The 15806-nt window shown below is 41.7% G+C and overlaps 1 protein-coding gene across 2 annotated transcripts in view; it reads left to right on the top strand.

Moving 5' to 3' along the window:
* itgbl1 (integrin, beta-like 1) overlaps nucleotides 1–15806 on the top strand; it is a 41964-nt gene that overhangs the window by 17717 nt on the left and 8441 nt on the right. For both annotated transcript variants that reach the window (XR_008829015.1, XM_056389166.1), the window contains exons 6-8: nucleotides 445–585; nucleotides 2793–2939; nucleotides 10090–10206. Coding sequence is in view for 1 of the 2 variants with exons in the window: in XM_056389166.1 (XP_056245141.1) it covers nucleotides 445–585; nucleotides 2793–2939; nucleotides 10090–10206 (405 nt within the window). In the remaining variant the exon portion in view is untranslated. The remainder of the gene's footprint in view (nucleotides 1–444; nucleotides 586–2792; nucleotides 2940–10089; nucleotides 10207–15806) is intronic.

Here is a 15806-nt window from a genome sequence, read left to right as displayed (position 1 = left end):
CCAGCCGCAGCCCACAGGCTTGCCAGCTGGCCTGGCTCCCCTGGGGTTCCCCATGTTCTGTCACTGCCGATAAGAGAAAATGGGATTTCCACTGGCTGCTGCTCAGCTGATGCCCTGGCACCGATGTTAAACAAATGAGAAAGAGAGAGACAGACAGACACATAGATAAAAGAAGAAGAAAAATGAGACAGAAGGCGAAAGTATTTATCCTGCTGGCTGCTGCCTTTGCTAAAGTAAAAACATATATTGTCCCACCCCCACCCACATCTCCGACAGATGTAAAAGACAAATGAGTTGGATTTTGCTTTTTTTCTGTTTTGTATGTTATTTTCCCAGTTAAATCCACATGATTGCTTTGTTTGGACTCTACTGCTGAAAAGAAATGACAATGGATAAGCCATGTAATGTAAATTCACAGAATGTGTGTCTGTGTGGTTGTGTTAGGTACCTGTGTGTGTGGGGAGTGTAACTGTTATGATGTAGATCCCTCCGGCGACTGGGGAGATATTCATGGGGACACCTGCGAGTGCGATGAGAGGAACTGCCACGCAACCTACGACCGATACACCGATGACTTCTGCTCAGGTCAGCTTCCTGTTATTAGATTTAAAAAACACTGTGACATAACTGTATATAATACATTAAGGGTAACCCTGAGTCCTGTTTAAAAAGTGGTTAAAGGAATAGTGAGAGTTTGGGAAATAAGCTTATTTGCATTCTTGCCAAAAGTTAGAAAAGAAGATTGACACCACTCTTTATTTGCTTACCTTATTTTCTTTTCTTTTTGTTTGTTTGTTTATCTGTGTATGGATGTGGGGAGAATACGGAGATACTCACTGTACTCACTGTGCTCAGACAGAACCGCACAGACAGAAATCCCCTTAATAGAAATAACGAAAACTATTTTAACTTTTGCAGAAATCTCTGTGTGTTCATACAGGACCGTGTCACTCATAGTGAGAAGCTGATTAAGAAAATAGGGTTTTTAAGGGCCCATAATTTTTTTAGTCCGTGAATGTGAGCTTGGATTAAAATGGGCCCCAAAACCCTGAGCAACACAAAAACCAAGCATCCCTCCTTAGCTGCTTGTAAGTGTTTCATATTGGATTAAGAAACTCATGTGGAGCAGTAACAACATTGTTTTTATCATCTATGTTCATTAAAAAATATATATGTAAATTCTTGTGCAGTTGTAAAACAGCCAAAATCTTATTATTGGTGGAGTGAGGCCAAAACATTTTCTCTTAAATGGCTGGGGGAAAACATGCAGTCCAATATCAGTCCAGCTGCTTCATCAACACACATACAAACAAATAATCAAGGTTATACTGCTCCACTACAAATGTACACTGCCCAAAGATTCTTAGCCAACAACGAGAGAAACAAATTACTCAACTTTCACAAAGCTGAGACAAGTAATCCAGAAAGAATGGCACTTATAGTCAGATTCAGAAGTTTTTATCCCGAAAAGATGCACAAACATCTACGTTTTAGAAGTTTTCAAATGTCCTGACTTGGTCTTCTGCTGTTGTAGCCCATCAGTCTCAAGGTTCAGTGTGATGTACATTGTGAAATGTTTGTATGCTCACCGTACTTGTAAAGAGTTGATGCCAAGTCGTTTTTATGCATTACACTGCTGCCACGTGATAGCAGGTTTACAGGTGTTGCTAATAGAGTGCTTGGTGAGTGTATCCATTAGCTGACACCAGTTCTTGAAGTCCTAGTCAAGAAATAGTTTGGCACATTATCCCCATAAAATGGCAAATTATAGTTATTCCACTTCTTTTTGTGTGGATTAAACAACGTGTAACATGTTAATTAGTGAGATTTAAAGGTCCTAGTAGGTGGATTTGTTACCTTTGGACAGAGCCTGGAGCCACTGTTTCCAGTCTTTATGCTTAGCTAAACTAACTGGCTGCTGGCTCCAGCTACATGTTTAGCATCAGAGGGGTAAGCCTATTGATCTTCTCATCTAACTCTTGGAAAGAACGTGAATAAGCATTTTTCCAAAAATGTCAAACTATTGCTTTAAAAGAGAACTGTCTTGTTCTTTACAATGTACAAGTGTTCAATATTGTTTATGCCAGTAACACATGTATTGATCTTCACCTTTGAGTAACAGTAGTTCCTTTCACTTACCAAACACCAACAACACTTCACCATCTGCTTCTAATACTCTTTCCATATAACTTAGCAGTAAACTGGGGAGGGGTTGGGAATGACCTTTTCCCTGTTTCTCTAAAGAATTAATGAACAAAATATGATGAATGTTACCACTGTGCCTATCATTTATTAAACTAAAAAAAATTCTGTACCAGGGATTTATCTTAACATCCTTGCGCACACACAACCAGCAGTTCTTTGGTGCATATCTTCATGTAAATTGTTAACAGTTTGAGAGAATGCGGACCCAAGTCTCATTTTAATGTTTTAAATCTCACCTTTCTTCATCAGTCTCTCTCTCTCTCTCTCTCTCTATTCCCCTGCTCAGACCAGGTCAGGTCAATGCTGGTCATCCAGTTGCTAGGATGGCTGATGTTCTAAGGACACCTCATCTTCTCACCTCTGGCATGTCCTGCCCCTTGTTAATTTTACAACCTCCCTTGCTTCTCCTTCTCTTTCCCTCCCTCTTCTCACACCAGCTCCCATTTGATCTCTTTTCCACTCCATAACCTGTTCACCCATCTGTTTTTTCCCCTTCTCAGTACCGTTATTTGAATCTTTTCTGTACAAAGCCACCAGTCTGTTTCACCTCTCTGCTTCCTCCACCTCTTCTTCTTTATGCTTGGCAGGTCATGGCCAGTGCAACTGTGGCAGATGTGACTGCAAGGAGGGATGGGCAGGGAAGAAGTGTGAGCATCCTCTGTCCTGCTCGCTGTCTCTGGAGAGCAGTCTGAAGAAGTGTCGAGGAACGTCCAATTTGCCCTGCTTCGGACGAGGTACCTGGTCTTCCCATTTGATCCAGTTGCCATGGTTACTGCAGCAGACATGTACTCTGCTCTCACCTCTTGGTATAAAATAGGCCATTTCCAGGCCATCTCTTAATCCATACTTAAAGACATGAGCGTGCCAAGCAATCAAATGCTATAGTATCTTTTACTAAGCCATGCAGTGCTTTAGTGTCATACATATCATATGCATTAATGCATGTATGTGTTTGCGCTACAGCTTAGCGATGTGTGTTCATTTTTTGTAAGTTTAATGTTTAATGATGTGCACTCGTGCTCATACATATGTATATGAGGGCATGTTTATGTGCGTGTGTGAGATTAAGGGGCACTGTTTGCTAGCAGCAATGTGAGCCTTGGCTGGAGCAGCTCTCTCAATAGAACAAGCTGTGGGCCGATCTGTCTAGATTTATTGCGGCGACTGAATGCTTCATTAGTGTCACTTCTGAAGAGAGGAAGTTGTTTTCTTGGATTCTCCAAATGTTGGGCTTCATACTAATGCTGAGGCAACACTGGAAACCCATGCTAACAAACCACAGGTCCAGGTTGTGCTTGTCCCAGTCATGCACCCTTGAACCTGTTGATTGATGACAGTAAGGTGAAAGTGGGAGTATAGTGTTATATTTTAGGTCTATTAATTGAATGTGCTCTGCCTCGCTACCTATGCCGGATCTGCCTGTTATGTGTATTTAGTGGAAGTTGTGTATTGCTGTTTACATTCTAAAATTTTTACACTGAAAACTAGGTTTTAAATATTGATGTTTTTTTTTAAATAAAACTGAATATTCATGGCAAAATAAAAAAGAATTCAGTTTGGGGAGAAAAACAGACTTAAGTTAAAAACTCAAATACTTTACCAATCTGCGTCATCAGGACTGTGTGGGTGTGGTTTGATCAGGTTTCATTATTGGTGGAGTGAGGCCAAAACATTTTTTAAATAGTTGGGGGAAAACATGCAGGCCATTAACTGTCCAGCCGCTACATCAACAGACCCTCAAACCATTAAGTAAGATTACACTGAACTACTACAAATGAATTCTCAGCCAACAAAGGGAGAAACAAATTAGTCACCTTTCACAAAGCTGGACTGATCAATCTTTACATGCAGTGGACATTAAATTCAAATAAAAATATCATGATGGAAGACACATTCTTAGCCAAGTAAACCAGAAAATATGGCACTTAAAGTCAGGTTTCCGAGGAGACGTTTGGATATCGCTATCCCAAAAAGAAGCCGAAGAAAGAACATCCAAGTTTGAGAAGGGATAGCAAGCTGCAGGATGTTTGTCGTCTCTCTGGGGACAATAAAACTGTGTGAAGCTGAAGCCAAGAACAAAAACAAAGCTTTGTGGATCAATTGGTAGATACAGCCTGGTAGAGTGATAATAAGAAGATAAAGAAATCTTACCTATATGTATATGGCATCTGTTACCCAGGACAGGTTATATGTGACTTTGTTGATATAGATGTTCAACCTGCAAGTTTGGAGAGGATATCCAGGGACAAAGCAGCGCCTTAGAAAAAAATGAAGGAAGAACAGACTGAGCAGAGTTGTTGTGCAACCGTAAGAGTTTTGTTTACCTCTGATTTACCTTGAAATTGATTTTGCATGGTAATTTAGGAGGAATTTCTAGAATGTTCTAGGAACTGCAATGTTTTTTTCCACTTGAAAATCAGAAGTGAAGATAACTGAGAGCCTAAGCAAGTGGTGCATTTATCCAATCGAATGTAGAAATGTCAGTCATCTACTGTACAGCCCTCTTGAAATGAAAATAGCCCCAAGTTAATTCATCTGCAGACTTGCCAAACAATAAAAAGCAAAGCCAAAATTACAGTCTAGCTTGGCCAGATACACAGCATGCCTTCATCCAGAGTTAACAAAGCACAATGGTCATATTACTGTTGCCCTTAAACTGACTGACAACCTGCATTGTTCCAAAATATGCTTTGGTCATTTGTTGATAAGATAAACTGCCTAGTAGATGCGCAGTGCACACTATAGAGTCTTCAGAGGTATCTTTTGTACCTACATTCTACACTGATGCAGCAGGCTTAATCAATCAGCTGTACAGTGCTGCATGGGGCCATTGTTCAGTGTCCCTCTACTCCATTCATTTTGCCCTGAACAGCGTTGTCGTTTTCTGGAGAATACTTGGCAGTGTTTCTGTACAAGTAGCAAAGGTACAGTTAAGTCTGCTGTGTTCTGTAGGTCTCACAGTGATTCAGCTTTATGATGTAGTTGCCGGTGGGCGATACTACAAGGACACAACCCGCCTGGTCTCAGGGCTCCGCAGTTTTATCAGGGGTTAATGTGAAGCATTGATTTCCTGTTTCATTTGACTGCGGAGGAAATCACTGGGGAGCCCGCAGCCTCTCAACCGCTGCTTTATTCTGAATGAAAAGAGAGGATGTGTGGACTGTAGCCTACCTTGTGTTATTACAGCGGCCCCTTACAGATATCCCTCACACCAGTGGCAGAGAAAGCTGCTGATTAGATTGGGCACCTGAAACCACATAGGGCATGGCTGCTACCATGGAGACAATTATATTAACAAGTCAACATCACCATTGGCCAACAATGAAACAACGCAAAGTATGCTCTCAAAATAGAACCAATCTGGTGTCCTTTGAATACATCAACTATTCATTACATGTTGTGTCTGTGCCATTGCAGACTTTGGTCTTGACGGCCTCAAACCAATTCCACAGCAACAGCGTTGAGAAAGAAGGGTGCCCCCCCCCCCCACTCACATAATGGAACAGCAAAGATTAACTTGTGCTGGGAGAGTTAATTAGCTTTAATTCCTCCAGCAGTACCTTTAAATTATCTCCAATTGCTGCAACAAAATGGAACTTTAAATTACCCTGTGCAATAGAACAATTAATGGGATTCATAAATTCTTCCTTTTATAAATTGCATTTTATTTCCAGCCGTGCCTGTCAATTCAGGGCTGGTTTTATTCAACACAATACTATTCAATACTGTGTTGAATAAATATTTTCCTGTGCATACGCCTAAATGAATTAATTCTGATTAGGATTTTTAGTGTGTGTAGCCTATATAGTGTGTGTGTATATATAAAACCGAGACACGCTATTTTAGGTAATCAGAATTTTTAAAGTCCGCTGAGGCCAACAATTTATGTTGAAACTTTTGTGTCAGCCTCTCCTCTGTTACTAGTCAGGAATATCTGAACGTGCCATTTACTGCCTTTGTGCAGATAGACAGAGGGGGGAAGCTGTCATGGTCGTGATAAAGGGGAAGGGACTGTGTGTGCATGCATACCTGGGTGTTTAGAATGGCGTGTGTATGTGTGCATGTGTGGTTTTATTTACCGAACTTTCTTTTTCCCGAGGATGCCCATTTGAATGTTTTAGTATTTGGAAGATCACAGCGGTTGGAAACAAACAAGTGTAACAGAGTTCATTGCGAGGCCTTGATGAATGGCAATAGATCTGAGGGGTAAGAAAAGGTAAAGAGAGAGAGAGAGAGAGAGACGGTCTGTGGGAAACACAATGAAGGGAGACAGGAAGCGGGGTGGGAGAGTAAGAGAGAAAGAGAGAGAAAGTGAAGGAGACAGACGTAGAAAATCACTTAGGCATGGATGAATGCGGCTGGTACAGATGGCAGCTTGAGCGGAAAAGCCTTGAAATTTGAAACAGCAGCTTCAGAGCTTTTCTTCCTGAGAGGTGGAGGCAAGACGCTTGTGGATAGCACATTCTTTATACTGTGGTATTTCCTCAAGGAAACACCTGCTTTCAACATCTTTCTGCTGATTCTCGGGATTCCTTTCTCTGCTTTCTGAGGAGCGGTGTGTAATAGACATTTACTGTGTGATCGTTGATATTTAAAAAAACAATACCTAACTAATAAATGGATAGACTAGATGTATTATTCTACTACCAACCTGAATAATATTTAAAAAGATTAAGAACATGATCATAGTCGAGACAGCAGAGACCCAGATATTCTGAATTTTGATATAGGTTAAAGACCCAGTGAAATGGGTCTATAGCTTCTATAATGTGACATATTCTTGAACGAAATGGTAGAAATGAGGCCAAAGAATCATTCTGAGAGGGAATTTGATCATTTAGCAGGGTTTCATTGACACCACAGGATGAGACATGGCACAGATAAGGCTATCTGATTTGGTCGGGACTCATTGCAGCTGCCGAACGACATCAGACAAGTGGTTTTAAAACAGTCAATTCATAGTGTTAGGTAATGAGTCTGTGAAAGACTTTTGGACTAGCTGTTTCCAAAACTTGTTGTTTGAAGCCATGCAGAGGATATCAGTGAACACATTTCGATTTTACGCTACAAACGGTTTTTGTTGAATCAAACAGCTTTGTTTTAGTCCGAGCTCAAAGATGGCAGGAGTGCAAAATGTAAGTGCAATACAAGAGTTTATTTTGCGCTTGCGTCTGTGTGTTAGTTTCGCAGCTCGATGGTGAGAGGAATGTCACAGCTGCCGTTGTGTTTATGCAGATCAACCAGTGAAGCACAGTTTTGGCGCTGATTCTGGCATGAAAATGGGAGTGCACTTCCACTGGGTTCAGACCACTTTACTGAAAATGTGACAAATGTCAGGCTAGATACAAGAGTCAGGCACATCTCCAAAATCACATAAAAGATAAAAGCTTTCTCTTTGAATCTTTGAAGTTCACATTTAAATGCCCATCAAAACACTGTTTCAGTGTGAGTTACATTAACGGCTGATCTATTTCTACTGCAGAATGTATGAGGCTCTCCCATAAAGTTGACTAAGTCCCTGTAGCCATATTCTATCTGCAGTCTTTAATTTGAATTTGAAGCCCTGAGAAATTGTGCATGAATTTAAACAAGGTGGAAAGTTGAATTAAAAGCTCAGACATGGCACCTGGCTGTAAAATATTAAGTACACAACCCTCTGTACTTTTGAGACTCCCAGCTTTTCTACAGAGACTTCAGGCTTATGCTTTACAAATCACAAGGAGTATCCATTATATTCTTAGAACGAGTAAAACTCCAAACAGCATCCTCTCTGGAAAATCTATAGTATTTTTTATGGAAATGAAAATATTATGGATGCTGTCAGCTTATGTGGCCATGTAAGCATTTTAAACAAATGATTCACCTTTTGTAGTATTTGCACATATAAACATACTGAAATATGACTAGCTGAATGAAAATCAATAAATTCAAGTGGCTGAATATCGGTCTTCTAAAAATAATTTGTGCACACCAATAGGAGAGAAAATCGGGACTCTGCGTCTGTTGGAAAAAAGCAGTTTTCCCGCGGGAGAAGCTGGCGTGGACTCTCCTCCCAGCCCCTCAGGAAACTGCCTGCTGCTTTTTAAAGGAATGAGATGAGCTGACATGATTGACCATTACTCAAGTCTACCCTACCACTTGGTGATTGAGTATTCATCCATTTAACAGTGTATTCATTCTGCTCGAGCCCCTCTCCAGTTAGACTGCGATGCCACATGACGAGGCTCTCACATCTGCTCACTAAAATTACAAAAAAATGAGTTTGCCACACCCTCACCTGCCCTGTGTTTGTCTCAGACCAGCGTCCATAAGTGACATTGTCATTGAAGTGTTGTGTACCTTAGACAGGATGACAGATTACACATCAACACACACAAACACTAACGCACTCACTGACACTGCTATGGACGGTTTGACGACCACAGAGATAATCAATAAGGCAGGGTGTTGTGACATCACTGGTTGCTAGGGTAACTGAGTCCCCAGAGCAGATGGTGGTAATGTTATATCTGAAGCAGGAAGAGAGGTTGCTAGGCTGTGTGTGCGTGTGTATGTGTGTGTGTGTGTGTGTGTGGTCAGAAGAAATGACAGTGATGTGACTTGGACAACACATTAGGCAAAGCTGTCAGTCAAGTGGCCGTCCTGTTAGGTCACTGTTTATTGCCGCGAATTCCACACAGTGAGTCATCAAAAGATAAAAGCAGGTAACATCCACATTATGGATATGTTTTAGGTGTTATTTACTGGCAGTAAACGCAAAATGTACCCCGCAGGGCTACAAACAGGGAAAACACTGACAAGAGTGAATAACGATTTTTGCAAGAAGGACATACCCCGCCCAGAAAAAACATAAAAACAGGAGGAAAGAGAAAGAGAGGCACTCAGTATGCTGTGTTTTAACCATCTGTCTTCACTGAGCTGGGAAATTCCCTTTGTGCAATTATCTTTCATGGTGGCCAGCTTACCTGTTTGTAGCCCTTCTGGGTGTCTTTTGTCTACAGCATCAGTGAATAGGAACTCTTAAAACACATCCAACTGTGTGTGTCCTTGTCTGTAGAGCAGGCGAGACAAATGCACATTTCATGGTGATGCCTCAGATTATGCAATGTCATTGTTGAGCTCTATTCAAAGTAGTATTAACAAGGTTACTAACCTATTATTATATTGAAATCATCAAAGAGGAACCAGTGACCCCGTTAAGTACATTTTAAGAACAATTTATTGAAGCAACGTCAACAAGTTAGCTTGTAAAATAATCATCTGTAATACAAGCCAGTAATTAGCATTTTAGAAGATATTTCTCCCTCCTCACCCTCCAGATATCTGACTATAGCATACACTACACCCATAATTAATATACCTCAGAGCAAGCTGGTTAAATGATCAATGAGCAGGTATGCTGCACACCTCCAATGATAGTTCAGAATAGATGATGTTTTTCTAATGAGTTTCACCATTAGCCTGCATGCTCGCTCAGCTCGTTTCCCTGTGGCCCTCTTCACTGGCAGCTCGCTGATTGAAGTGGGATAGCAACATCTTGAAGAGTGTGCATGTGTGTGTGTATGTGGGTGTGTGTGGGTGTATAGCCCATGTGAGTGTTTATTAGAGTGAATGATTTACATATAAGATTTGACCATGTGGCTTGAAGGAATATTGTCGGGCAAATGAAGTCCGTGTGGCTAAAAATCAGTTATTGAACTCATCTACTGAGGGAATGCAAATCATGCAACTATCCTATGGGTTGAAAAGAAAAAGTAAAAACTTGATATGAGACACTAAAGGAAAAAGCAAGATGAGTATTCTACTGAACAGCTATTAAAAACACAGCTCTGCTATGAAACACTGCTCAGATGTGAGAAAACGCCTCTGTTTTTGTTTTTATAGGTCAGTGCCAGTGTGGACAGTGTACTTGCCACCCACCTGGGGACAGTCGTGTTCATGGCAAAAACTGTGAGTGTGACGACCGTCAGTGCGAGGACATCGGTGGAGAGGTCTGTGGAGGTAAGAGCACACACGCACATATAACACAGACACATACACACACACACACAACGAACAAATCTTGTGCGAGTTGTGTGAGGAACAGAGGGATCTGACAGAACACGGCGACAAACAGATGGCAAGTCTATGTTTTAACATTACTGTTCAAGCTGTAGCTATAGAGTAGAGGAGTAGAAGTTAAAGTTGTGTTCATTTTTCTGCACAGACAGTGGGCGTCATGCAAGAACCACTCGTACAAAGAGGCTTTGTACTGAAGTGGCACAGAATTTGTTGCATTCCCCACTTTTCTCATACTTAGAATTACATACATTTAAAATTGGTCCGGTCCTGTCATACAAGTCATGTTCAGATGGTGTGCCTTCCTCCACTCACACTCATTTGACTTAATAATTACTCGACACTGACACTATTAAATGTGTAATTTTCCGTCTGCTGATTTCAGGCAGCAGGACTTGAAGCGCTGTGTTGTGAAAATTCTCGCTGGGTGACATGTTTCTGAGTGACACTTGGACAACAAATGGAGCAGAACTGGTAGCCTTACATAGCAATTTGTGGTCATACAGTAGATGATGTAAATGATGAAACCTTCCAGAAACCAATCAACCTGGCTTGAAACGCTCGTACAACCAAGATTCATGGCGAAAAGGACGAGAGCTTTAGGATAAGAATACCTGAATGCTCTTGCATGAGGGCTGACGGATGGTTGGAGCACTGCCAAGGTGGTACAAAAACAATTTCCAAAGAGTATCTCAGTAGCAAACATGAAATCATGGAGTTTATAAATCTTATCCGTGATGGTGACTATGTCTTCCTCTTTTTCTACCTGATTCTGATGGGGCACTGAGGTTTATGGATACCGCAGTACTTAAAAACATGCGCCATACTGTGCGACTTCTTAAAAACACCGTTGAAATATGTAAATCAAAGCAATACAATTATTGAGATATTATTGAATTATCCCAGAGACTCTCGCGGTTCTATGAGGTTTATGAATTTTCAGGAGGGATATTGGTCACAGTTCATTTATGTATTCATTCATTCTCTGCCTGCCTTCACCATTTTGTTAACTCTCTCGTCATTTTAGAGCCTGCCACTCCCTCCTGCCCTGCAGTAACCCCAGCCCCGCCCACCTTTCAGCCACCTGACTCTTCCCCGCCCTCCTGCGCCACCTGGTCCTAATTCGCTCAATTGCTAGCGTATATAAACCAGCCCATTTCCGCCCATTCTCTGCCGGAGTGTCTCTTGTGCTTTCCCTGCTGTAGCGAGCTGGCCTTGCTTTTCTGTTTGGGGGCTGTTTTTGCCTGCTCTTTACGCCTGGTTTTCTTGCTGACCACTGTCCAGTGCCTTGACGTCGCCTGTTGCTGGTCCTTGCCTGCTTTTGCCTGCCGAGCCTGAGTAAAGGTGAATTGCATGTTTTGAACTTTTATCTATAAACACCTTGTAAATTCACCCTTTTCAACTCTCCAACAGAAACATGAGCTGTACATCTACAGATGTACTGGCGAGGGTTACAGACTTGCCACTCCTTGTAATTATTGCACATAAAACTAGACACATTATGCACAGCATGTGCACACATACACTCACCCACTTTGAAACTGTGCCAGGAGCAGACGCTGAATTTGAGATCAATACAATATGATCCGATCTGCTCTCTTTGATATCCACAGACACAACCCCCTAAACCCTTGTGCTGAATTTGAGAGAAATTGCTCCAAGCCTTTGAAGCTTCTGTTTGAGGTCTTGGGAAGTTTGCGCTCTTAATTTGAGCCATTTAGGCACAACCGCTGTAATGGATAGATCGCACTAAAACATTAGAGGCTCAATTGAAACTACGATTTCCCTTTGCAGCTGCAGCTGCTGCTATCATCAGAAAGCAAGAGGGAGAATAGAGGAAGTCAGATGAAGGAAACGTGCAATTAAGGATTGTGGTGCTCCTAAAGGAAAAAAATAGATTAAAGTTACATTCTTCGACAGGCTGAGGGGAAAACTGACAATGTGTAATTCACTTGGCCAAAGGGCTTTTTTAGGAAGCACTTTTATTTGGTTCAACACCTTTTTATTATATTGGTATGTTTCCTCTGTTTAATTTGAGCATTAAAGACATAACTACTGGATCCCCTGGATACATCCACCACTCTATCTGCTTTTCTGTCTTTCTACACTTAAAGTGCTGGAGAGGTTTTCCACAGAGTAAACAGACTGCAGATTTTCTCATACCTCTATAACAACGGCAGCTTTTCTTCCACAGGTGTATCACGAGACATTCATTGTCACATGTAAATCCTCAAATGGTCATTATGTTTATTCTTAAACTGACATACAGTCTGTCTTTTCCTTTCACCCAGCAGCTGTATGCAAGTGTCTCCCTCTGAGTGGGGCTTTCTACTGTTGTTTTGGGGGCTGTGCCATTTTGTATCAGTGGTGCATTGCAGCATCTGAGGGTAAATTTCTCCTTTAAAGGGGGGGATGCAGTATTTATGTGAATGGATTACAGGGGCTCATTGTGTGCTGGGCCGTCCAGAGACAATTCTTCATGAGGCTTCCTGAAGGGAAGGGAAGCTTGTCTGAGCACCAAACACCAACACAGTCACACACACACACAAACAAATGCAAAGGCATGCTGTCAGCCTAACAATTAAGTCTGTATACACAGAGGCCTGTGCAAGTTATTGGGTGTTTTGAGAGACTGAGAGTGACTCTAAAGCAGATACCCAGAGTGAGGAGTGGGTATTAAACTGAAAAAAAACCTTTATGGTGAGGGAGCTGTGAGAAGCTTCCCAATCCAGGGTACAGTGCAGTGGGTGCCCCCAGATGTTTGAGCCTCACTGCAGACAACAGAAAGGAGAGGAGTGATAAATGACACGGGCACCTTGCATATAATTCAGTCCTTCAGTGTTAAGCAGCTTGTCAATCAGCTCAGTCCACACTTGGTTCTCAAGTGTTTTCATCACACGAAAAAACAAGGGCAGAGAGCAGCCAAAACATCCACTTTACAAGCCCAAGTGCTCGTGCTTCAGGCCTCTATGATCACGCTCTGTGTGCTGGAGTTGAATGAACAGCATATGGGACAGACAGTAGAGGCTTGAATGCTTCCCATGTTTATGGATCCTGAGTTTTCATGTCATTGGGCAACTGCAGAGTTGGTCATGTGAGGGTTAAAACACAGTGCATTAACAGTCTAGTACAACATCCATTACATTTGAGTTTAATTACCTTGAACAACAGACGTTGGCTGACATGAGACCTCCATACTTGTTTGCCTCCTCATGCACTTTCAGGGTAGTAAGTGCCACGTTTCAGAGCTTTAAGAAATATTCAAAATTTCCAGAATAATTATGACTTGGATGTTGACATAAGCAGTATTTAAAAGTCTGAAACCAGTTATTTTGTTAGCCCCCATAGAACATATTAGTGTTTAGCCAGATTGCTGGTTGTGGAGATCAAGCCTCAGCTGTATTTCTCTAAGACCTGATTTGTCTTGTCATAGCAGGAAAAGCTTGGGTCTAACCATTAACGATCATGTTTAATTACCTTCCCCACTAAGAAATTGAACCGTCCCACCATGTTTAATACCAGGGCCCCCGGACACTAGGACACGTAACTGCACTGCACTGCAATGTAGCCCTTATAGATGTTATTAACTTCACCTGGGCTTTTTCTGCTATGACATCCTAACTAACACCGATGAATGAATGGATGCTTTTGGACACCTAGTTTGACCAGGCCAGAGGATCCAGGTAACTGCTGCCCTTCGAAGGACAAGGGTCCGAGCTGACCTTGCTCTTCCTCCTGAAATAAAAGAATCCAGAAATAACATCCTCCTCAAAATCATTCATTTCCAAGTTTAGTATCAGTTAAAAGGTATAGGGAAAATTCCACGGTTCAGCATGTGACAAATGATGTAGAAGAATAATGTCAGAACTATCAGTATATCACAGTTCAACTGAAATATTTATCAGGGGTCAATGAGCAGTTACTGTAACTGCAAATGCCTGGTAAATACGATGTGGTTGTATAATATGTGCAGCGTTGTTGAGGAGTCGAGGACTGGCTGAATGCTGCATCACACAGCGGACAGCTGCACAATGGATGACTGGACACTGAGGACAAGGATTCACCACGTGTGTCCTTAAATTTCAGAAAGAAGGTTTCATTTCTCACCAACAAGTCAGATCTTTGAATCCTTAAAGTCTGGCTTTCTCCAGAGAAGTAAAAAAAAAAAAAACATCCTAGTAAATTAGAAAACTTTTCAAGTGATTCAAGTATTTTTTACCTTAAATTTACAGTGGATCTATCTTGCTTGTTCTTCCTCGCTTCAAGAGACAGACACTCATCTCTAAAAAAAAAAAATCTTGGAACAGACTGATTTCTCTTGGACACAGGATGTATTTAAAAAAACAAAACAATAAGCGTTTCCATAGACAAGAGTTTAAATCATTGCACCTTCCCTACCAGTTACCTCTCTTCCTTACATTACTCACCCATCTCCCTCCTCTCTCTGTGGCAGCGAACTCTAAACTGCCAGACTCTGTCCTCATACAGTACAGATCTTTGCTGGGTTAAATACCTGACTCACCCCCCACCCACCACCCTCCCACCCCCCACACAGCCCACATCTTAATGCTATAACACAATGTGTGCTCTGTGAAAGGCAGGTGCAGACTAATTGAATGAGGGCCAGGTTGCCTTTCCTCCAAAGCAATTAACCGCTCTCCCAGGCTAGCTGATTGAGGCAACCATGCATGGCCTGCCATAGCTGCCACTCCACTCCATTTAAGACAGAGACTAGCTAACGTTCATTTACAACCTCCCACCACAACCACCACCACACCCACACATCCTCCATACACCATCCACGACCTCTGTCTCCGAGTGATAAAAATTCAGACAGCATAAGGAAGGGAGGTGAGGCGGACTTCGAGAGATAGCGAGGAAAGACGGCCAATATTGATGTATTATCTATAGCAGTAGAATGATGTATTGCCTTCAAGTTTACACATGGTGTTTAGCTATATCCTGTACAAGCTGTGTCCCTAAAGATACTGAAGGTTTGATTTTTTTTTTTTTCCTCGCCCATTTGCCCAGAGAAATCGATTCAAACTTTTTATATCCAACTCAGGATTTAAAGGGATAGTTCAACATTTCAAATACGCTTGTTTGTTTTCTTGCTGATAGTTATATGAGAATACTCCTCTCATATCTGTATGCTCCCTGTGTGGCTACTACCAGGAACCCATTATATGGTGGCCCTGAGGGCTCAACGCACTGCAACTTAAGAAAACACATGCAAATAGACAAAACACAAATGACTTCAGAAAACACCTTCATCAATTTGACAACATATGTGCTGGAAATACTCACACCACAACCAAATTCACAAACATGCTGCAAGTAGCACGGACAGCAACTGAACTGTTTCCAGGGGACACTAAAAAGTGATGGACTCGGATGGGAGACGTTTGCATGAATGTATCAGAATACATCTTACCTAATACATATAAATCCATGCTTACTGTCCAATGCTTTTAATTCTTTGCTCATTTCACAGTGACTTTCAAAAGTCACAAAGAATTGAATGAGTGGGTCCCAGCCAGATT

Source organism: Seriola aureovittata, chromosome 11 (genome assembly GCF_021018895.1).
Source record: "Seriola aureovittata isolate HTS-2021-v1 ecotype China chromosome 11, ASM2101889v1, whole genome shotgun sequence".
NCBI lineage: Eukaryota > Metazoa > Chordata > Actinopteri > Carangiformes > Carangidae > Seriola > Seriola aureovittata.
This window is presented reverse-complemented; position numbering and strand designations above follow the sequence as displayed.